This window comes from Phalangium opilio, unplaced genomic scaffold (genome assembly GCF_054372755.1).
Source record: "Phalangium opilio isolate 3A_F unplaced genomic scaffold, DU_Popi_V2 ptg000217l_1, whole genome shotgun sequence".
Classification (NCBI taxonomy): Eukaryota; Metazoa; Arthropoda; class Arachnida; order Opiliones; family Phalangiidae; genus Phalangium; species Phalangium opilio.
The window spans coordinates 4980232-5003055 of record NW_028324218.1 but is presented as its reverse complement, the minus strand read 5'-3'; the positions used below and the strand labels follow the sequence as shown (position 1 = coordinate 5003055).

Here is a 22824-nt window from a genome sequence, read left to right as displayed (position 1 = left end):
AATATTATTTGTGAGACTTTCTACGCTAAAAAATAATGACCTTTCTTATTATTTTCTTTATTACATTTCCAAACCTTATTTCTTAAAGGTTGTAAGTTTGTGTAACGTGGGAAAAGTAATAAAAGTGTACCGAGTATAATACCAGGAATAAATACCAAGAAATATGAAGGGAGTTGGTTTTGAGCTTAGAAACTCATGGAAATTCATGTTTTTTTCATAATTGAATAATAATTAGATAAAATAATTTGTGGAAAATTATTTTAGGTTTCAAAGACTGTTTCGATGTTGGAAATTTACCAGTAAACCTGAAAATTTGTTTTATTATTTCACTGAATTTATGGACTTATACATGCCAGCACTTTTAGCGTTCAGACATATAGTGAAATTACATTTTACCTGGAATTTATCAAAAATTTCCGAAACCGCATTGCGATTTGAAAGACGGTGTAATGTACATTAACCTTTAATGACCGTCAAAAAACCTTTACGGAATTGAGAGAGCTGAATTCACAGTGATAACCCTTTCATACCTGAAAACACATTTAGAATTATGGGCGGTTCGTTTATCATTCATTTTTATTTTTTTATATTTCAAACTTAAATAATATTAATTTTCCACCCACTGATATATATTTTATATCATTTTAAAATCTACATTAAGGCCAGATAATGTCTTCATCGACTAGGATGTGCATACAGAGAGTTGCTAGGGTGACCGTAGCTCTGTGGATAAAAGATAAAAGCCTGGGAAGAAACATATTACCAGGGATAGATTTAATTTTATAAGTAGGAATGGAGAACAGAGTAATCTGGGCGCGCGTCAAAGTCCCGGACCCCCTTCCACGGGACGGGGGGGTATGAAAGAAGAGGCGGGAGGGTCATAGCGTCAGAGGTAAAAAGGAATTACGTCACTATTTTTCGCCGTCGTCCCCGTCAGCAACGTCATCAAAACGTAGTTTAAGTGAGCAACCAATAAGATAATTTAAACTTTTCGATACGTGTTGCAGGGAGGGGCTCTATACTGGGTGGTCTATGAGTCGGAATAACTGAAGTAAATACTAACCGTTCTCCATTCCTACTTCTAAAATTAAATCTATCCCTGTATTACATAACTAAAGCATAACATAACTGCTAAGTTAGTTTTATAGTTCATTACTGATTGATATCATGCATTTGTTTGGCCTATTTTTTCTATGGGAAATTCCACGAGATTCCTAAGCTATTGTCTCGTGACGTTATATTCCGTGAAATTCGCTGCAAATTTCACGAGATTTAGATTCGTACATTACCCTGACCGTTACCCTAGCAAATTACAAGGCTTTATTCCATGGAACAGCAGAGAGTTTGCTTTATGGTGTAGTCAATCACCCCATAGCGTATCCAATCGCGTATCAAGGTCACTGTGTAATATTTCACGCTATCCAACAGGGACCCCGGTCGTTCTGACCCTAATTTGGCGGCAGATAATTTAGTCTTAATATTTTCTATATGACATCCATTATCAAAGCGTGCTGGGGGTACCGAAGCCTTTTACTGTGGTTTGTAATATATTAGGTATTCATTCATTATATAATATGAAGTTGTAAATTCTGACTCTAATTAGTAGTTTGAAATTTTGTTTTTAATGAGTTGTGATTGTTAGGCCTGATTGAGTTATTTTAGGGGTTATAAGGGTGTGTTTGATAAGTTTGCCATGAATTTTGGGTGATGATTTTAGAGACTTGGAATTACAATCTATTTAATTAAACTTTAACTGCATTTATTTTTAATTTAAATGTTATCTCTTGAAATATTAGGTTAAAATGCTATGGAATTTACTAGCATTTATGGGTTAGAATAATTTTAAGGTTTTTTTTTGTTAAATTTAAAGGTATTTTTTAATCATTAATTATCCATTAAAGATAATGCCAAATTTAAATATATAGTTAAGGCTAGTTAACCCTTTACTACCCAATACGATACGCTCTCCTATAAATTCTCAAATCTCAAAGTAATCCAATGACAAACCTAAGCCTAACTTACTAAGTCCCTAAAGCGAATTGGATTGGTCGGCAAAAACCTTAAGCTAACACATTACGTAAAGAGACCAGACTGTTTTTAACTCCCAATTGATACTTCATATAATACTACAGCCATATAGTAAAGCTTCCCTTACGACAGTTATACAATACCTTCAAACGTAGTACCAACTCATATTGAAAAAACTTATTATCTCCTCGAACTAATATTTTGCCAAAGAACATCACCCATTAATATCTAAACAAAAAGAACGTTAATAACGTAACAATCTTATCTTGGTAAGTACTAGGGGCCTCCCTACTCGATGTAACGAAGTTGGTTGTCACTGGGTAATACGTTAAGAAATATAATAAATATTGTACAAAAATGGACAAGATACATTGTATGTTCTCCCATATCTCTTGTCTGTAAGTTTAGCGTTTCTTTAAGTACTGTATTATGCTTTCATAATACTGACAAGTGACTGTGAGAAGGATTATATGAAAAAAGCTATCAACTATTGTATCCTGAAGATATTTGGAGTGATTGCTTGTTGTATGTACGAGAGCCTCTCAAAATGATTAATTGCTACATTATTACATAGATAGAAATTTTCAAGAATGGTTTTGTGAGAGTTAGTGAAGACCTCCTGCAGTTAGATTTAAGTTTAACACCAGGGGTAATGTTTAGAATTTATGTTACAAGTCTTAATTTAATGTATAAATATTTAATTAGAGGACTTGCTATAGGATTCGTAATGCTACTGAGAGACTTACAGCAGCTCGAGATAACTAGTTCGACTCAAGGAGAACGACGGAAGCGAGAATTGAATTGAAGTCCTAAGTACACTCGGTGGTGGTTAATTAATTTTGCAGCTAGGACCCAATTCCATCTAGGTCCTATTTAGTCTGCATTACTAAGCCCCCTTTGACACCAGCGCTCCACTCACTCACCAGGCCTCCCTCGCTTTACCTCCTCTCGAATCTATGACCTACCTCACTCACTCACTCACTTCAAAATTACAAGCCTTTCAGTTTGTCATGACCAGATATTAATTAAACAAACTTATGGAAGGAACATATTTTATGAACTTATGTTATTTCAAGAAGTGATATCTAGTTTATTAGGGAGAAGGTATGAGCTGCCTAAGTATTCGCGCGGGTCATAGTCCTGCAGTCCCCCTTTAAAAATACAAGGGGGGACGTAAAAGGAGGCCCCGGGCTATTTCGCCTCCTCTCCTCAGTCGGAAAATTTGATTGTAATTTTCGTCATTCGCGTCGCGCTGACGTGCACGAGTTTTCAAGGACCAATGAGATGTTGGTTGTAATTTAGAGGCGGCGGGGATTAACTCCGGACCAACTACATTTGGACTGGAGATAAAGCTGGAAATGTGCACGCGAATTTATACCTTCTCCCTAATAAACTAGATATCACTTCTTGGTTATTTCTAAAAATAATAATAATGTTAAACTTTTCATTTGAATCGCTCTGTTAGTTACTGAAACCGAATTATATGTTTTCAATTACACAGCATTAATACACGATAACCACCACATTTAGGACCTTAGAATGACCATGAAAAATAAAAATACCGCTAAATTACCACGTAATGTAGGCCCATAACCCAGTGATCCAAAATAGCCAGCTTAGCCTCGTGTTGTAATATAAGTTGTTAAGTATAGCCCTCTAAAATGACCATAACACGATAAATCGTGATTTTCACTCTGATATTATGATTTTAAATTTCCGTTTTTAAGGTGAAATTTCTCCACGAGTTAACTACATTGACCCATTATGGAGCTAATATGATGATAGGTGTGCGTTTTACAGCTAAGTACCCTGATTATTATTATATAGTTTGAAATAGAAATACTTTTATGATTTTGTAGGACGCGTTTTATTGGTGCGGTGCGGTTGAACGAATTTTATTTCGTGTTTTAAAAATTTGTGATTGCGTACTTGGGAAAATTTTGTAAAGTGGTATGATCTATTTTAAAGTTTATTTTGAAAGTCAGTGTTATATCTTACATCAGGGTGGTTTTTTTGTTTTTTTTTGAAAGTCAGTGTTATATCTTTCATCAGGGTGTTTTTTTTTTGTTTTTTTTGAAAGTCAGCATACATCAGGGAAATACATATTTATTTGATAATTTTAATATAGTTGCACTGCCATGAACTTATATATTTGTAACTTGTTAATTTTGATAGTTAGTCCGGTTAAGATACCACAACATTCTGACTATTCTACAAATAAAATAATTCTAGAGGCAGGGAAATTTACTTCAAATGGTCCATCCATCAAATGGTCCTTGAAAAATTAGGGAATTTTTGAAATAGTTTCAAATATAATTTAAAATTATTGAATTGTGTTTCAACAGGAGTAGGGTTCATAAGAGTCTCCCAGCCCAAGCACTGTGGAAGGCAGGGGTGGTGCAAGTGGTGGGTGGTGCAGAGTGGTGCAGAGTGGTGCGGGTGGTGCGGGTGGTGCGAGGGGGGAGCAGATGGCGCCAGTGACGCTGGAACTTTCGAGAAGTTTAATTTTATCGCAAATACTAAGATAAGATAAGGGATAAGAAAAATAAAAAATTGGAATTCAGATCAGTTCAATTCTAGTGTAGTTTAAAAATGAATTTCTTAATGCTGATAAGATAACGGGGATATCTCGGAGAAAAATAAATCAATACAGTAGTGGTATGTTATATACCATAAAATTCAATATAGACAAAGGTTGATAACACTCTATTTGAAATGAAACGCGTTCGCTTCTCAGGGTGCATAGTGCATATAATACCATATGAAGATAAGGTCAATTATAATGCAAGAAATAAACGACTCTTCAATATGTTAATTAGATTAAAATTCGAGCCATTAATTTCCCCCGTATTAATAAAATGGCGAATGAATGAGGGAAATCCCAATGTGTGAAACCTATTGTGGGGGGGGGGGGTAATACCCCGGAAAGAGTGCCACGGGAAAATATTCTCAAACCCAGTTGCAACATGTGGCGCCCCAGAAAACCCATTACTCACCCCCAAGTTAAAGCTACAATGACGTAGAATTGAATGGCCGTAAAAATAGTCAGACCAGGCAAAGTAGAAAATCATTCCAACCTCAAGTTCGTAGAAAGGACGAAGAAGGAGACCAACAAGTACCATGTAAGTACTTAACAACACAATTACATTTCATCACCCCGGAATAGTAATAACCCATATGCTCATCCTAGGTTTAAAAACTCAATCGTCGTTGACTTTGAATTCTTGGAAGGTCGATCAACGGTGGGTGGACGAGAGAAAATTGTAAAGGAAGCGGCTGCAACAACGGTCGAACTAACGCCGAGGGTAGCATCATGGTCCTTTGAACCACCATACTCGGATCAGGAACTCTCGCAGGAGGCCAAACAACAAAACCGATGGATTTGCCACAATTTACACGGTCTCCCCTGGAATCACGGAGTTACGTCATATAACAAACTGGAGGCATGTTTATCTCAAGCTGTCCAAGGATACGAAAGGGTGTTTTGTAAAGGCGAAGAAAAGTGTTTTTTTCTCTTAAATATAATTCACCGAGACGTTATTGACTTAAATGGTGTGGGGTGTCCCAAAGCATCCGATATCGACGAGCATGGACCCATGATCACTTGTTTGGTGGGTCATAAGACAATTTTTAAAAATGGGAAATATGTATGTGCCCTATCTAAATGTATACTTTATTCTGAATGGTTGTATAAACACCAAGATGATGTATATTCACAAATAGATTGAAAATAAATAAAAATTCACTTATTGTTGTTTGAAATAAAAATAATTCTAAGATTTGATATAATATTAGTTTTTTGATTAGACACATTCGGGGTTGAAGCGTTCACATGCTAAGTTTAAAAAGTCACGTGGGGTTTGACGTGTAGTGGGAAATACAATCTACGCGCGGCGTATTTCGAAACCCCCAAAAAACTCATGTCTAAGAAAGCTATTCTTAATGTTAAAAACCATGATAATAAGTGTTTTCTATGGTCAATTTTAGCTCATTTACATCCTGTAAATTTTAGAAATAACCCGAATTGCGTAGAAAATTATCTCCCTTTTCAAAACGAGTTAGAATTGACAGGAATCACATTCCCTGTACAAGTTAATGTAGCTGTTTTAGAAAGGTTTGAACAGGTTAATAACTTATCAGTTAGCATCTATGGTTATGAGGATGAGGTTTTCCCCCTTTATGTGAGCTCGAACAGGGTCGACGATGCGCGTCAAATAGATCTGCTGCTACTATCTCAGGGGGCAGAGAAGCATTTTTGTTTGATTCGTAGCTTGAGTCGGCTTCTATCGTCATTCACCGCACATAACGGTAGAGCCTTCTACTGTCGTTATTGTCTGCATCGTTTCTCCGGCTTCGGCTCAGAGCAAAGACATGAAGAGCACGTCAAAGAGTGTAGCTTACACGACCCCCAGAAAATCAAAATGCCTGTCAAGGAGCCCATCCTAGAGTTCAAAAACATCGCCTGGGAGCAAAAAGTAAGTTTTGTCATCCACTTTTGGTTTTACTAATACATAAGAAGCGCGCGATAAAGTGTGCCATGGAATAAAATGTTTCCAATTTTTCTGTTCCATTAGGTGAAGTTCGTCATCTACGCGGATTTCGAGTCAATCTTAAGTAAAATACAGGGATGCGATCAGGACGCTACCCTCTCTTCTTCCACGAAAACCTCCCAACACGTTGCCTGCGGGTTCAGCTACGTCATCGTTGGACAAGACGGTTCAGTGTCAAAACCAGTGACGTACAGAGGAATGGACGCGGCGGAAAGGTTTTTACAAAACCTTATTCGTGAAGATGAAATCATCCAAGGGAAAATAAAAGCCAACGTACCCATGAACCTGAAAAACTCGGAAATGACGGAATTTGTATCAGCCCAAGTCTGCTACCTATGCGGGAAGGCGTTCACCCATGATAACTGCAAAGTTCGGGGCCACGACCATACAGATGGGTCCTACAGAGGAGCGGCTCATAATACCTGTAACCTCAAGTTGAAGACATTGAAATTCGTTCCGGTGTTCATGCATAACCTATCCCGCTATGATGCTCACTTGATAATGGACAAAATCGGACTCTTTAAACATCAAGAAATTAAGTGTATCCCGACGAATTCCGAGACTTACATTTCGTTTTCTCTGGGAAATCTACGCTTTCTAGACTCTATCAGGTTTATGCCAGCCTCGCTCGACTCCCTCGTTTCCAACTTGGCCAAGGGAGGTGCGGAAAAGTTTAAATGCCTAAACTCTGTTTTCAAACCGGACGAAGTGGAGCATTTACTGAGGAAACAAGTCTACCCGTATGACTATTTCGATCGCGAGGAGAAATTTGACGAGACGGAGTTACCACCGAAGGAGGCTTTTTTCAACTCGCTCACCGATGAAAAGGTTAGTGACGAGGATTATTCCCAAGCCCAAACAGTTTGGGAAAAATTCAGGATCGCTAACCTCGGCGAGTACCATGATTTATACGTCAAAACCGACGTTTTACTCTTGGCTGACGTATTTGAAAACTTCCGAGCCATGTGCTTGGAATATTACAAATTAGACTGCGCTCACGCCTTTACCGGTCCCGGTTTTGCTTGGCAGAGCGCTTTACGTATGACTGGAGTTAAATTAGAACTTCTTTTAGACCCTGATATGCACCTATTTATCGAGAAGGGAATTAGGGGAGGAGTTTCTCTGATAACCCACAGGTTGGCTGAGGCGAATAACAAACATCTTCCTGAAACCTACGACGCTTCGAAACCTAGTTCCTACATCACTTACCTGGACTGTAACAATCTTTATGGAACAGTAATGTGTCACCATTTACCTATGAGGGGTTTCCGATGGTTGCAGTCATGTGAAGATTTCACCAGAGAAGTTATTCTTAACCAACCCGACGATGACCCTCAGGGTTTCATTCTAGAGGTGGATCTTGAATACCCGGACAGTTTACACGTAGAGCATAATTGTCTCCCCCTCGCCCCTGAAAGACGTGTTGTTACCGCCGGCGAACTATCTCCATATTCAATAGATCAATTGAACAAATTAAAACTGAAAATTAAAGATAGTCTTCCCAAATTAGTCCCCTCGCTTTATAACAGAGAAAAATACGTGCTCCATTACCGAAATCTAAAGTTCTACCTCGCTAAAGGTATGAAATTAGGGAAGGTTCACCGTATTCTCACGTTTGAACAAGGGGCTTGGTTAAAACCCTTTATCGAGTTTAACACGGAGAAGCGGAAGATGGCCGCTAACGCGTTCGAAAAGGATTTCTTCAAACTATGCAACAACTCTGTGTTCGGGAAGACGATGGAGAATCTACGTAACCGCATAAATTTCGACCTTGTGCAAACCCGGGAGATGGCAATCAAGAAGGCGAGTTCTCCGGCGTTCGAAAGGTTTACAGTTTTCAAGAACGACCTAGTTGGAATTCACCAACTGAAGAAATCCTTAACCTTGGACCGACCCATTTATACGGGCTTCACCATTTTAGACTTGTCTAAACTGGTTATGTACGATTTCCATTACAACACCGTGAGAGCAAAATATGGGGAAGCCGCCAAGCTTCTCTTCACAGACACAGATTCCCTGACCTACCAAATCTTCACCGACGATCTGCCCCGAGACTTTGCCGAAAACAAGGAGATGTACGACTTCTCCGATTACCCTCGAGACCATCCCTTGTTCAGCGAGGAGAACAAGAAAGTTCTCGGCAAGTTCAAAGACGAGCTTAATGGAGTACCGATTCAGGAGTTCTGCGGACTCCGTCCGAAGATGTACTCCATCTTGTCGTCGAAGGGGGAAAAGAAGACGGCGAAGGGAATTTGTCGTCGTGTGGTTAAGAAGAAGATTCGTCATGCCGACTACAAGGAATGCCTACTTCAACGTAAACTCACCGTGGAAGAGATGAAAAGAATTGTGAGTTTGAAACATGAACTGTTTTCCGTCACCCAAAAGAAACTCGCATTGAACCCGTGCGATGACAAGCGATACATCATCGACGGTGTGGCTACTTACTCGTTAGGACATTTTAAAATTAGGGATCTATAAAAGCGAGTTTTCCTCCGTGGCATAGCCCGGTTTCTCGCTTTATGTAAATTATTTTTACAAATATCTTAGAACTGTGTAACTTTAATATCTTAGAATTTTATAACTTTTTTTTTTTAAAAATATCTTTCGTAAATTTGTATATGTAAATATTTGCAAACTCGCTATTTTTTTTTATATATAAATTTTTGAATGCTGTTGAAAATAAAATAAATATAATTATAATTATGTTAAAGTATTCTTCTCCAAATTTTTCCTACTCTTATTCATTTATCATGTACGAGGAGGAGAGAGGGGCCCGGCCTACCCTTCCGTTCAAAGTTTCACAGTTTGCGTTCAAAGTTTACTATTTCTTTTCAAAGTTTCACTATTTCTTTTCAAAGTTTCCCTATTTCTTTTCAAAGTTTCACTATTTCTTTTCAAAGTTTCACTATTTCCGTTCAAAGTTTCACTATTTCCGTTGAAAGTTTCACTATTTCCGTTCAAAGTTTCACTAAGGGATTGATTACATCACTTTACATACAGTCCACCAAAAATGCACTTATTCTCCTAAACAAAATTTATCGTACCATCAATGATTGTTAAGTCACAACTCTTACAGAGAAGGGACTGATTTCCGAATTCCAAGTGCTTTATTTGTTTACTTCCTTATCAGCATGATAAGGAACTGTCGGCGGAAAATTCAAAAATCGTACCCTATATAATCAGTTCAGTTCCGAGTTTAATTTTAATTCAGTAGTTGAGCAATTGACGATAAATTTGAAAATGTCAATCCTATACGAAACGTGTGTTTGTTTTAAGACCCCCCATTTAACTTGGGTTTATAGGACCTTGGGTTATCAGAAACTTTTGAAGTGGGCGAATTGGCGACTGATAAGATAGAACCTTTGCAGGGGAGGATCAGATCTTCGAATTCCATTATCCAGGGGGGGGGCAACCACCCGCCTAGTTTAAAAAAGAGCCCCCCCCCCCTGGATAATGGAGTTCGAAGATCTGATCCTCCCCTGCAAAGGTTCTATCTTATCAGTCGCCAATTCGCCCACTTCAAAAGTTTCTGATAACCCAAGGTCCTATAAACCCAAGTTAAATGGGGGGTCTTAAAACAAACACACGTTTCGTATAGGATTGACATTTTCAAATTTATCGTCAATTGCTCAACTACTGAATTAAAATTAAACTCGGAACTGAACTGATTATATAGGGTACGATTTTTGAATTTTCCGCCGACAGTTCCTTATCATGCTGATAAGGAAGTAAACAAATAAAGCACTTGGAATTCGGAAATCAGTCCCTTCTCTGTAAGAGTTGTGACTTAACAATCATTGATGGTACGATAAATTTTGTTTAGGAGAATAAGTGCATTTTTGGTGGACTGTATGTAAAGTGATGTAATCAATCCCTTAGTGAAACTTTGAACGGAAATAGTGAAACTTTCAACGGAAATAGTGAAACTTTGAACGGAAATAGTGAAACTTTGAAAAGAAATAGTGAAACTTTGAAAAGAAATAGGGAAACTTTGAAAAGAAATAGTGAAACTTTGAAAAGAAATAGTAAACTTTGAACGCAAACTGTGAAACTTTGAACGGAAGGGTAGGCCGGGCCCCTCTCTCCTCCTCGTACATGATAAATGAATAAGAGTAGGAAAAATTTGGAGAAGAATACTTTAACATAATTATAATTATATTTATTTTATTTTCAACAGCATTCAAAAATTTATATATAAAAAAAAATAGCGAGTTTGCAAATATTTACATATACAAATTTACGAAAGATATTTTTAAAAAAAAAAAGTTATAAAATTCTAAGATATTAAAGTTACACAGTTCTAAGATATTTGTAAAAATAATTTACATAAAGCGAGAAACCGGGCTATGCCACGGAGGAAAACTCGCTTTTATAGATCCCTAATTTTAAAATGTCCTAACGAGTAAGTAGCCACACCGTCGATGATGTATCGCTTGTCATCGCACGGGTTCAATGCGAGTTTCTTTTGGGTGACGGAAAACAGTTCATGTTTCAAACTCACAATTCTTTTCATCTCTTCCACGGTGAGTTTACGTTGAAGTAGGCATTCCTTGTAGTCGGCATGACGAATCTTCTTCTTAACCACACGACGACAAATTCCCTTCGCCGTCTTCTTTTCCCCCTTCGACGACAAGATGGAGTACATCTTCGGACGGAGTCCGCAGAACTCCTGAATCGGTACTCCATTAAGCTCGTCTTTGAACTTGCCGAGAACTTTCTTGTTCTCCTCGCTGAACAAGGGATGGTCTCGAGGGTAATCGGAGAAGTCGTACATCTCCTTGTTTTCGGCAAAGTCTCGGGGCAGATCGTCGGTGAAGATTTGGTAGGTCAGGGAATCTGTGTCTGTGAAGAGAAGCTTGGCGGCTTCCCCATATTTTGCTCTCACGGTGTTGTAATGGAAATCGTACATAACCAGTTTAGACAAGTCTAAAATGGTGAAGCCCGTATAAATGGGTCGGTCCAAGGTTAAGGATTTCTTCAGTTGGTGAATTCCAACTAGGTCGTTCTTGAAAACTGTAAACCTTTCGAACGCCGGAGAACTCGCCTTCTTGATTGCCATCTCCCGGGTTTGCACAAGGTCGAAATTTATGCGGTTACGTAGATTCTCCATCGTCTTCCCGAACACAGAGTTGTTGCATAGTTTGAAGAAATCCTTTTCGAACGCGTTAGCGGCCATCTTCCGCTTCTCCGTGTTAAACTCGATAAAGGGTTTTAACCAAGCCCCTTGTTCAAACGTGAGAATACGGTGAACCTTCCCTAATTTCATACCTTTAGCGAGGTAGAACTTTAGATTTCGGTAATGGAGCACGTATTTTTCTCTGTTATAAAGCGAGGGGACTAATTTGGGAAGACTATCTTTAATTTTCAGTTTTAATTTGTTCAATTGATCTATTGAATATGGAGATAGTTCGCCGGCGGTAACAACACGTCTTTCAGGGGCGAGGGGGAGACAATTATGCTCTACGTGTAAACTGTCCGGGTATTCAAGATCCACCTCTAGAATGAAACCCTGAGGGTCATCGTCGGGTTGGTTAAGAATAACTTCTCTGGTGAAATCTTCACATGACTGCAACCATCGGAAACCCCTCATAGGTAAATGGTGACACATTACTGTTCCATAAAGATTGTTACAGTCCAGGTAAGTGATGTAGGAACTAGGTTTCGAAGCGTCGTAGGTTTCAGGAAGATGTTTGTTATTCGCCTCAGCCAACCTGTGGGTTATCAGAGAAACTCCTCCCCTAATTCCCTTCTCGATAAATAGGTGCATATCAGGGTCTAAAAGAAGTTCTAATTTAACTCCAGTCATACGTAAAGCGCTCTGCCAAGCAAAACCGGGACCGGTAAAGGCGTGAGCGCAGTCTAATTTGTAATATTCCAAGCACATGGCTCGGAAGTTTTCAAATACGTCAGCCAAGAGTAAAACGTCGGTTTTGACGTATAAATCATGGTACTCGCCGAGGTTAGCGATCCTGAATTTTTCCCAAACTGTTTGGGCTTGGGAATAATCCTCGTCACTAACCTTTTCATCGGTGAGCGAGTTGAAAAAAGCCTCCTTCGGTGGTAACTCCGTCTCGTCAAATTTCTCCTCGCGATCGAAATAGTCATACGGGTAGACTTGTTTCCTCAGTAAATGCTCCACTTCGTCCGGTTTGAAAACAGAGTTTAGGCATTTAAACTTTTCCGCACCTCCCTTGGCCAAGTTGGAAACGAGGGAGTCGAGCGAGGCTGGCATAAACCTGATAGAGTCTAGAAAGCGTAGATTTCCCAGAGAAAACGAAATGTAAGTCTCGGAATTCGTCGGGATACACTTAATTTCTTGATGTTTAAAGAGTCCGATTTTGTCCATTATCAAGTGAGCATCATAGCGGGATAGGTTATGCATGAACACCGGAACGAATTTCAATGTCTTCAACTTGAGGTTACAGGTATTATGAGCCGCTCCTCTGTAGGACCCATCTGTATGGTCGTGGCCCCGAACTTTGCAGTTATCATGGGTGAACGCCTTCCCGCATAGGTAGCAGACTTGGGCTGATACAAATTCCGTCATTTCCGAGTTTTTCAGGTTCATGGGTACGTTGGCTTTTATTTTCCCTTGGATGATTTCATCTTCACGAATAAGGTTTTGTAAAAACCTTTCCGCCGCGTCCATTCCTCTGTACGTCACTGGTTTTGACACTGAACCGTCTTGTCCAACGATGACGTAGCTGAACCCGCAGGCAACGTGTTGGGAGGTTTTCGTGGAAGAAGAGAGGGTAGCGTCCTGATCGCATCCCTGTATTTTACTTAAGATTGACTCGAAATCCGCGTAGATGACGAACTTCACCTAATGGAACAGAAAAATTGGAAACATTTTATTCCATGGCACACTTTATCGCGCGCTTCTTATGTATTAGTAAAACCAAAAGTGGATGACAAAACTTACTTTTTGCTCCCAGGCGATGTTTTTGAACTCTAGGATGGGCTCCTTGACAGGCATTTTGATTTTCTGGGGGTCGTGTAAGCTACACTCTTTGACGTGCTCTTCATGTCTTTGCTCTGAGCCGAAGCCGGAGAAACGATGCAGACAATAACGACAGTAGAAGGCTCTACCGTTATGTGCGGTGAATGACGATAGAAGCCGACTCAAGCTACGAATCAAACAAAAATGCTTCTCTGCCCCCTGAGATAGTAGCAGCAGATCTATTTGACGCGCATCGTCGACCCTGTTCGAGCTCACATAAAGGGGGAAAACCTCATCCTCATAACCATAGATGCTAACTGATAAGTTATTAACCTGTTCAAACCTTTCTAAAACAGCTACATTAACTTGTACAGGGAATGTGATTCCTGTCAATTCTAACTCGTTTTGAAAAGGGAGATAATTTTCTACGCAATTCGGGTTATTTCTAAAATTTACAGGATGTAAATGAGCTAAAATTGACCATAGAAAACACTTATTATCATGGTTTTTAACATTAAGAATAGCTTTCTTAGACATGAGTTTTTTGGGGGTTTCGAAATACGCCGCGCGTAGATTGTATTTCCCACTACACGTCAAACCCCACGTGACTTTTTAAACTTAGCATGTGAACGCTTCAACCCCGAATGTGTCTAATCAAAAAACTAATATTATATCAAATCTTAGAATTATTTTTATTTCAAACAACAATAAGTGAATTTTTATTTATTTTCAATCTATTTGTGAATATACATCATCTTGGTGTTTATACAACCATTCAGAATAAAGTATACATTTAGATAGGGCACATACATATTTCCCATTTTTAAAAATTGTCTTATGACCCACCAAACAAGTGATCATGGGTCCATGCTCGTCGATATCGGATGCTTTGGGACACCCCACACCATTTAAGTCAATAACGTCTCGGTGAATTATATTTAAGAGAAAAAAACACTTTTCTTCGCCTTTACAAAACACCCTTTCGTATCCTTGGACAGCTTGAGATAAACATGCCTCCAGTTTGTTATATGACGTAACTCCGTGATTCCAGGGGAGACCGTGTAAATTGTGGCAAATCCATCGGTTTTGTTGTTTGGCCTCCTGCGAGAGTTCCTGATCCGAGTATGGTGGTTCAAAGGGAGTTGTCCCATTACGCCGAATCCCGTTAAACCGAAATCCCAATAAATCGAATCCCGTTAAACCGATTCCCAATAAATCGAAATTTTAAGTATTGCTTTTCTCAATCAAGCCCGTTGGGCGGTTTCTGTCTATTGGGAATTTTTTATCAGAAATGTTATCTGTTGTTAGTGTTTTATAATTCTTCGTCAAAAGTTAATTAAGCAATGGTGGTTTCCGTCTCACCGTGGCCTAGTGGAAGAGTATCGGACCATCAATCGACAGACCCTGGATCGAATCCTCGAAAGGAAAAGTAAGTTTCGTAATACTAACATTCGTGTGTTTGCATACTAAAGTCATTATAAACTAAATTAGTTGCATCTGCCTTACGGTTAGGTTAGGTTAGGTTAGGTTAGGTTAGGTTAGGTTAGGTTAGGTTAGGTTAGGTTAGGTTAGGTTAGGTTAGGTTAGGTTAGGTTAGGTTAGGTTAGGTTAGGTTAGGTTAGGTTAGGTTAGGTTAGGTTAGGTTAGGTTAGGTTAGGTTAGGTTAGGTTAGGTTAGGTTAGGTTAGGTTAGGTTAGGTTAGGTTAGGTTAGGTTAGCTTAGCTTAGGTTAGCTTAGGTTAGGTTAGGTTAGGTTAGGTTAGGTTAGGTTAGGTTAGGTTAGGTTAGGTTAGGTTAGGTTAGGTTAGGTTAGGTTAGGTTAGGTTAGGTTAGGTTAGGTTAGGTTAGGTTAGGTTAGGTTAGGTTAGGTTAGGTTAGGTTAGGTTAGGTTAGGTTAGGTTAGGTTAGGTTAGGTTAGGTTAGGTTAGGTTAGGTTAGGTTAGGTTAGGTTAGGTTAGGTTAGGTTAGGTTAGGTTAGGTTAGGTTAGGTTAGGTTAGGTTAGGTTAGGTTAGGTTAGGTTAGGTTAGGTTAGGTTAGGTTAGGTTAGGTTAGGTTAGGTTAGGTTAGGTTAGGTTAGGTTAGGTTAGGTCAGGTCAGGTCAGGTTAGGTTAGGTTAGGTTAGGTTAGGTTAGGTTAGGTTAGGTTAGGTCAGGTCAGGTCAGGTCAGGTCAGGTCAGGTCAGGTCAGGTTAGGTCAGGTCAGGTTAGGTTAGGTTAGGTTAGGTTAGGTTAGGTCAGGTTAGGTTAGGTTAGGTTAGGTTAGGTTAGGTTAGGTTAGGTTAGGTTAGGTTAGGTTAGGTTAGGTTAGGTCAGGTCAGGTTAGGTCAGGTTAGGTTAGGTCAGGTCAGGTTAGGTTAGGTTAGGTTAGGTTAGGTTAGGTTAGGTTAGGTTAGGTTAGGTTAGGTCAGGTTAGGTTAGGTTAGGTCAGGTCAGGTTAGGTTAGGTTAGGTTAGGTTAGGTTAGGTTAGGTTAGGTTAGGTTAGGTTAGGTTAGGTTAGGTTAGGTTAGGTTAGGTTAGGTTAGGTTAGGTTAGGTTAGGTTAGGTTAGGTTAGGTTAGGTTAGGTTAGGTTAGGTTAGGTTAGGTTAGGTTAGGTTAGGTTAGGTTAGGTTAGGTTAGGTTAGGTTAGGTTAGGTTAGGTTAGGTTAGGTTAGGTTAGGTCAGGTTAGGTCAGGTTAGGTCAGGTTAGGTTAGGTCAGGTTAGGTCAGGTTAGGTTAGGTCAGGTTAGATCTGGTTAGGTTAGGTTAGATCTGGTTAGGTTAGGTTTGGTTAGGTTAAAGAATTAGTCTCAATTATATCATTCCAGTTATTAATTTTTATTTCCTTTATGAATATTTGATACATTCCATTCAAAATTTTTAAACATCCGTTACAATATTTGATGATATGGCATCCAGTAATTTCGTCGCGGCACTGATTTTACATTCTTTGGGATTTTCAATGGCGGCTTGATATTTTTTTACAGCATTGTTGTACCTTTCGTTGAACTGAAGAAATTTTGTTTTCGCTGGTTTCGGAGGTTTCCCAGCGTCATTATCGAGCTTCAAGGATCGGCATTCTACGTGTAGCTTTTGCAGTATTTATATATATTTCAGAATATAACCAGCTTAAAAAATATATTTAAGACATTGAAATGCCAATCTTAAGAAAAAGAACCCGCCAAAGTATGAAAATTAACCCGCACATTTGGCGTTTTCGGTCCAATGGGATTCGGTTCAATGGGACATTCGATCTAATGGGATTCGGTCTAATGGGACTTTCGATCCAACGGGATTCGGTCTAATGGGACGGGAGCGTTCAAAGGACCATGATGCTACCCTCGGCGTTAGTTCGACCGTTGTTGCAGCCGCTTCCTTTACAATTTTCTCTCGTCCACCCACCGTTGATCGACCTTCCAAGAATTCAAAGTCAACGACGATTGAGTTTTTAAACCTAGGATGAGCATATGGGTTATTACTATTCCGGGGTGATGAAATGTAATTGTGTTGTTAAGTACTTACATGGTACTTGTTGGTCTCCTTCTTCGTCCTTTCTACGAACTTGAGGTTGGAATGATTTTCTACTTTGCCTGGTCTGACTATTTTTACGGCCATTCAATTCTACGTCATTGTAGCTTTAACTTGGGGGTGAGTAATGGGTTTTCTGGGGCGCCACATGTTGCAACTGGGTTTGAGAATATTTTCCCGTGGCACTCTTTCCGGGGTATTACCCCCCCCCCCCCACAATAGGTTTCACACATTGGGATTTCCCTCATTCATTCGCCATTTTATTAATACGGGGGAAATTAATGGCTCGAATTTTAATCTAATTAACATATTGAAGAGTCGTTTATTTCTTGCATTATAATTGACCTTATCTTCATATGGTATTATATGCACTATGCACCCTGAGAAGCGAACGCGTTTCATTTCAAATAGAGTGTTATCAACCTTTGTCTATATTGAATTTTATGGTATATAACATACCACTACTGTATTGATTTATTTTTCTCCGAGATATCCCCGTTATCTTATCAGCATTAAGAAATTCATTTTTAAACTACACTAGAATTGAACTGATCTGAATTCCAATTTTTTATTTTTCTTATCCCTTATCTTATCTTAGTATTTGCGATAAAATTAAACTTCTCGAAAGTTCCAGCGTCACTGGCGCCATCTGCTCCCCCCTCGCACCACCCGCACCACCCGCACCACTCTGCACCACTCTGCACCACCCACCACTTGCACCACCCCTGCCTTCCACAGTGCTTGGGCTGGGAGACTCTGAGAAGCGAACGCGTTTCATTTCAAATAGAGTGTTATCAACCTTTGTCTATATTGAATTTTATGGTATATAACATACCACTACTGTATTGATTTATTTTTCTCCGAGATATCCCCGTTATCTTATCAGCATTAAGAAATTCATTTTTAAACTACACTAGAATTGAACTGATCTGAATTCCAATTTTTTATTTTTCTTATCCCTTATCTTATCTTAGTATTTGCGATAAAATTAAACTTCTCGAAAGTTCCAGCGTCACTGGCGCCATCTGCTCCCCCCTCGCACCACCCGCACCACCCGCACCACTCTGCACCACTCTGCACCACCCACCACTTGCACCACCCCTGCCTTCCACAGTGCTTGGGCTGGGAGACTCTGAGAAGCGAACGCGTTTCATTTCAAATAGAGTGTTATCAACCTTTGTCTATATTGAATTTTATGGTATATAACATACCACTACTGTATTGATTTATTTTTCTCCGAGATATCCCCGTTATCTTATCAGCATTAAGAAATTCATTTTTAAACTACACTAGAATTGAACTGATCTGAATTCCAATTTTTTATTTTTCTTATCCCTTATCTTATCTTAGTATTTGCGATAAAATTAAACTTCTCGAAAGTTCCAGCGTCACTGGCGCCATCTGCTCCCCCCTCGCACCACCCGCACCACCCGCACCACTCTGCACCACTCTGCACCACCCACCACTTGCACCACCCCTGCCTTCCACAGTGCTTGGGCTGGGAGACTCTGAGAAGCGAACGCGTTTCATTTCAAATAGAGTGTTATCAACCTTTGTCTATATTGAATTTTATGGTATATAACATACCACTACTGTATTGATTTATTTTTCTCCGAGATATCCCCGTTATCTTATCAGCATTAAGAAATTCATTTTTAAACTACACTAGAATTGAACTGATCTGAATTCCAATTTTTTATTTTTCTTATCCCTTATCTTATCTTAGTATTTGCGATAAAATTAAACTTCTCGAAAGTTCCAGCGTCACTGGCGCCATCTGCTCCCCCCTCGCACCACCCGCACCACCCGCACCACTCTGCACCACTCTGCACCACCCACCACTTGCACCACCCCTGCCTTCCACAGTGCTTGGGCTGGGAGACTCTGAGAAGCGAACGCGTTTCATTTCAAATAGAGTGTTATCAACCTTTGTCTATATTGAATTTTATGGTATATAACATACCACTACTGTATTGATTTATTTTTCTCCGAGATATCCCCGTTATCTTATCAGCATTAAGAAATTCATTTTTAAACTACACTAGAATTGAACTGATCTGAATTCCAATTTTTTATTTTTCTTATCCCTTATCTTATCTTAGTATTTGCGATAAAATTAAACTTCTCGAAAGTTCCAGCGTCACTGGCGCCATCTGCTCCCCCCTCGCACCACCCGCACCACCCGCACCACTCTGCACCACTCTGCACCACCCACCACTTGCACCACCCCTGCCTTCCACAGTGCTTGGGCTGGGAGACTCTGAGAAGCGAACGCGTTTCATTTCAAATAGAGTGTTATCAACCTTTGTCTATATTGAATTTTATGGTATATAACATACCACTACTGTATTGATTTATTTTTCTCCGAGATATCCCCGTTATCTTATCAGCATTAAGAAATTCATTTTTAAACTACACTAGAATTGAACTGATCTGAATTCCAATTTTTTATTTTTCTTATCCCTTATCTTATCTTAGTATTTGCGATAAAATTAAACTTCTCGAAAGTTCCAGCGTCACTGGCGCCATCTGCTCCCCCCTCGCACCACCCGCACCACCCGCACCACTCTGCACCACTCTGCACCACCCACCACTTGCACCACCCCTGCCTTCCACAGTGCTTGGGCTGGGAGACTCTGAGAAGCGAACGCGTTTCATTTCAAATAGAGTGTTATCAACCTTTGTCTATATTGAATTTTATGGTATATAACATACCACTACTGTATTGATTTATTTTTCTCCGAGATATCCCCGTTATCTTATCAGCATTAAGAAATTCATTTTTAAACTACACTAGAATTGAACTGATCTGAATTCCAATTTTTTATTTTTCTTATCCCTTATCTTATCTTAGTATTTGCGATAAAATTAAACTTCTCGAAAGTTCCAGCGTCACTGGCGCCATCTGCTCCCCCCTCGCACCACCCGCACCACCCGCACCACTCTGCACCACTCTGCACCACCCACCACTTGCACCACCCCTGCCTTCCACAGTGCTTGGGCTGGGAGACTCTTATGAACCCTACTAACAGGGATAGATTTAATTTTCGAAGTAGGAATGGAGAACGGTTAGTATTTACTTCAGTCCGACTAAAAGCCCAGTATAGAGCCCCTCCTTCCAACACGTAACGAGAAGTTTAAATTATCTTAGTGGGTGCTCACTTAAACTACGTTTCGATGACGTTGCTGATGGCGACGGCGAAAAACACCTAATTCCTTTTTACCTCTGCCCTGTCGCTATGACCCGCCTCTTCTTTCATACCCCCCCCCATGTCCCGTGGAAGGGGGCCCGGGACTTTGACGCGCACCCACATTACTCTGTTCTCCATTCCTTCTTCTAAAATTAAATCTATCCCCGGTTTCAGTAATATTTGAAAATGCCTTACAACAAATTCACTTCATTTTCAATCAAATTTAATGATGTTTCCCTAATTGTTAATAAATAACAATTGTTTAACCATGACTATAATTTTAAATAGTATATAATTTCAATCCATTAGTATACAGTACAGTAGGCAACTGTCAAAAAATATTTTATTTATTATTTTGGGTAACAATAAGATGACAAAAACCTTTAACCTCGTATTAAAAACCATTAAGTTAAAATTTTAGTATGCTCCCGTATGGGGCCCCGCCATTATGCGATGAAGTGTAATAAAGGAAAAGGTTTGGAATTCCAAATGAATCTCAAAACTTGGTTGTTGTAATTTTGAAATTGTTCAAGAAGTCAATGCCTCTTTGATAACAATTTATGAGAAACACCAGTGATAACTGGGTCATCTAGTGTTATATTTATTATTGTGATTTTTCTGGCCCCTTACGAACAAATAGCCTAATAAATTGTTTTAACGAAAGTTTATAAGGACTAATTGAAATTCAGTTGCTACTAAAATGGCCAGCGTTGAACTTATATTATAATAAAAATTTATCAGTTGCAAATTAAACTAATACTTTATATATTTACACCATAAGTTCCTAAGATATGTTATGTTCCATAAGTTTGTTTAATTAATCTCTGTTCATGACAAACTGAAAGGCTTGTAATGAATTTGAAGTGAGTGAGTGAGGTCATAGATTGGTGGAGGTAAAGCGAGGGAGGCCTGGTGAGTGGGGCGCTGCTGTCAAAGGGGGCTTAGTAAGTTCAGACTAAATAGGTCCTAGCTGCAAAATTAATTAACCACCACCGAGTGTACTTAGGACTTCAATTGAATTCTCGCTTCTATCGTTCTCCTTCTCGAACTAGTGATCTCGAGCTGCTGTGTAAGTCTCTCAGTAGCATTAAGAATCGTATAGGTAGTGTCATACTTATGGTGAACATATCACTTATAAACTTATGATATAACTAGTTGTAATGAAACCTGGCGTTGTCTGTTAGCTGGTTGGGATATTTTTATTAGTTTTTTTGGCCGCCATTTTTAAAGATGGCGTAAGGAATATCGAACGCCAAAATCTTAACTTAAAGCCCGTCTATAGGTTATAGGGAATCAATGTACTAAATATTATAGAAATCTGTTGAAATGCTCGGACGTTATTCCTCAAAGAAGGTTTTTACATTTTGGCCGCCATTTTCCAAGATGGCGGAGGGAAAAATCTAACCATAAAAGCTTACCATAAAGTCGGTCTATAGGATATATTGATTCAATGTACTAAATATTATAGAAATCTGTTGAAATGCAAGGACGTTATTCAATTAAAAAGATTTATTTACAAGTTAATAAATAAATAAAACTATGCTAGTACAATCAGGTTAAAATCAACTAGGGTAGTTTTTGATAAATATTAAAACAACAGAGAAGTTAATAATTTTGATAGAATTTTTCCCTGTAGATTAAAACGTGACTATTTATTAAAAGACCGTTTAATAGTCTTTAAACTTAAATGATAATTATAGCTAAGTTAACATCCTTTTCATGATAAAACGCTCTCGTTCAGCCAAAACCAAAGATCGTAATCAAATCAAAAGTTTAGAACTTAACTTATATTATTTAGTTACAAGAAAATCAAACCCCTATCCAACTATCAAATGAAATCAGGAATCAATTCCTCTTTGAGGAAATAGATTGTATCATAAGTTTATAAGTGATATGTTGCATCCATAAGTATACATGACAGACACTACCTATACGATTTGTAATGCTATGCTGAGAGACTTACAGCTCGAGATAACAGGTTTGAGAAGGAGAACGACGGAAGCGAGAATTCAATTGAAGTCCTAAGTACACTCGATGGTGGTTAATTAATTTTGCAGCTAGGACCTAATTCCATCTAGGTCCTATTTAGTCTGCATTACTAAGCCCCCTTTGACAGCAGCGCCTCACTCACTCACCAGGCCCCTCCCTCGCTTTACCTCCTCTCGAATCTATGACCTACCTCACTCACTCACTCACTTCAAAATTACAAGCCTTTCAGTTTGTCATGACCAGATATTAATTAAACAAACTTATGGAAGGAACATATCTTATAAACTTATGATTGTATTGGACACAAAGTAATCGTATAGATTGTTATCAAAGGCTTAGCCTATGTTATTTTCACACGAAGCTCGGATTTTATCAAACTTTCTAATCTCTACAGAATTTTCTACCGAATTTTCTCTCAAGATATAAAAGGAAATGTGGTTTTATTATTATATTTTGTGTGTGGTTATTTTTCAAGGGCCTCTCGAAACCCGCATTAAATTTTTTGGGTAGACCTAGCTAATCTTGATTTCAAGATCTGATCTTCATTTCAACAATTGATGGAAACGAAATTATGATGATGAGGCTTAATGATAAGTTACGTTTATCATTTATCATATGTAG

At 38.9% G+C, this 22824-nt stretch overlaps 2 protein-coding genes and 2 long non-coding RNA genes across 6 annotated transcripts in view; 2 read left to right on the top strand and 2 right to left on the bottom strand.

Moving 5' to 3' along the window:
* LOC149615843 (uncharacterized) overlaps positions 1-22824 on the top strand; it is a 101893-nt gene that overhangs the window by 22960 nt on the left and 56109 nt on the right. The window lies entirely within an intron of this gene.
* Positions 4407-9288, top strand: LOC149615846 (uncharacterized). The gene is made up of 3 exons (XM_089856430.1): positions 4407-5150; positions 5219-6503; positions 6603-9288. The coding sequence occupies exons 2-3, from the start codon at positions 5949-5951 to the stop codon at positions 9054-9056; spliced, it is 3009 nt and encodes a 1002-aa protein (XP_089712556.1). The 5' UTR covers positions 4407-5150; positions 5219-5948; the 3' UTR covers positions 9057-9288.
* On the bottom strand, positions 10716-14650 carry LOC149615845 (uncharacterized). The gene is made up of 2 exons (XM_089856459.1): positions 13501-14650; positions 10716-13401 (listed from the first exon to the last, which is right to left on the bottom strand). The coding sequence occupies exons 1-2, from the start codon at positions 14053-14055 to the stop codon at positions 10948-10950; spliced, it is 3009 nt and encodes a 1002-aa protein (XP_089712585.1). The 5' UTR covers positions 14056-14650; the 3' UTR covers positions 10716-10947.
* LOC149615844 (uncharacterized) lies at positions 16310-16813 on the bottom strand. Its single transcript, XR_016375902.1, has 2 exons — positions 16702-16813; positions 16310-16623 (listed from the first exon to the last, which is right to left on the bottom strand). It is a non-coding gene; the product is annotated as an uncharacterized LOC149615844 (long non-coding RNA).

What these genes read in the sequence shown, in the direction of transcription:
- LOC149615846 (XM_089856430.1), top strand. Translation starts at nt 5,949, where the DNA reads ATGTCTAAGAAAGCTATTCTTAATGTTAAAAACCATGATAATAAGTGT. An exon ending in ACATCGCCTGGGAGCAAAAA is followed by an intron (nt 6,504 to 6,602) that starts GTAAGTTTTGTC and finishes CTGTTCCATTAG; the next exon opens with GTGAAGTTCGTCATCTACGC.
- LOC149615845 (XM_089856459.1), bottom strand. Translation starts at nt 14,055, where the DNA reads ATGTCTAAGAAAGCTATTCTTAATGTTAAAAACCATGATAATAAGTGT. An exon ending in ACATCGCCTGGGAGCAAAAA is followed by an intron (nt 13,402 to 13,500) that starts GTAAGTTTTGTC and finishes CTGTTCCATTAG; the next exon opens with GTGAAGTTCGTCATCTACGC.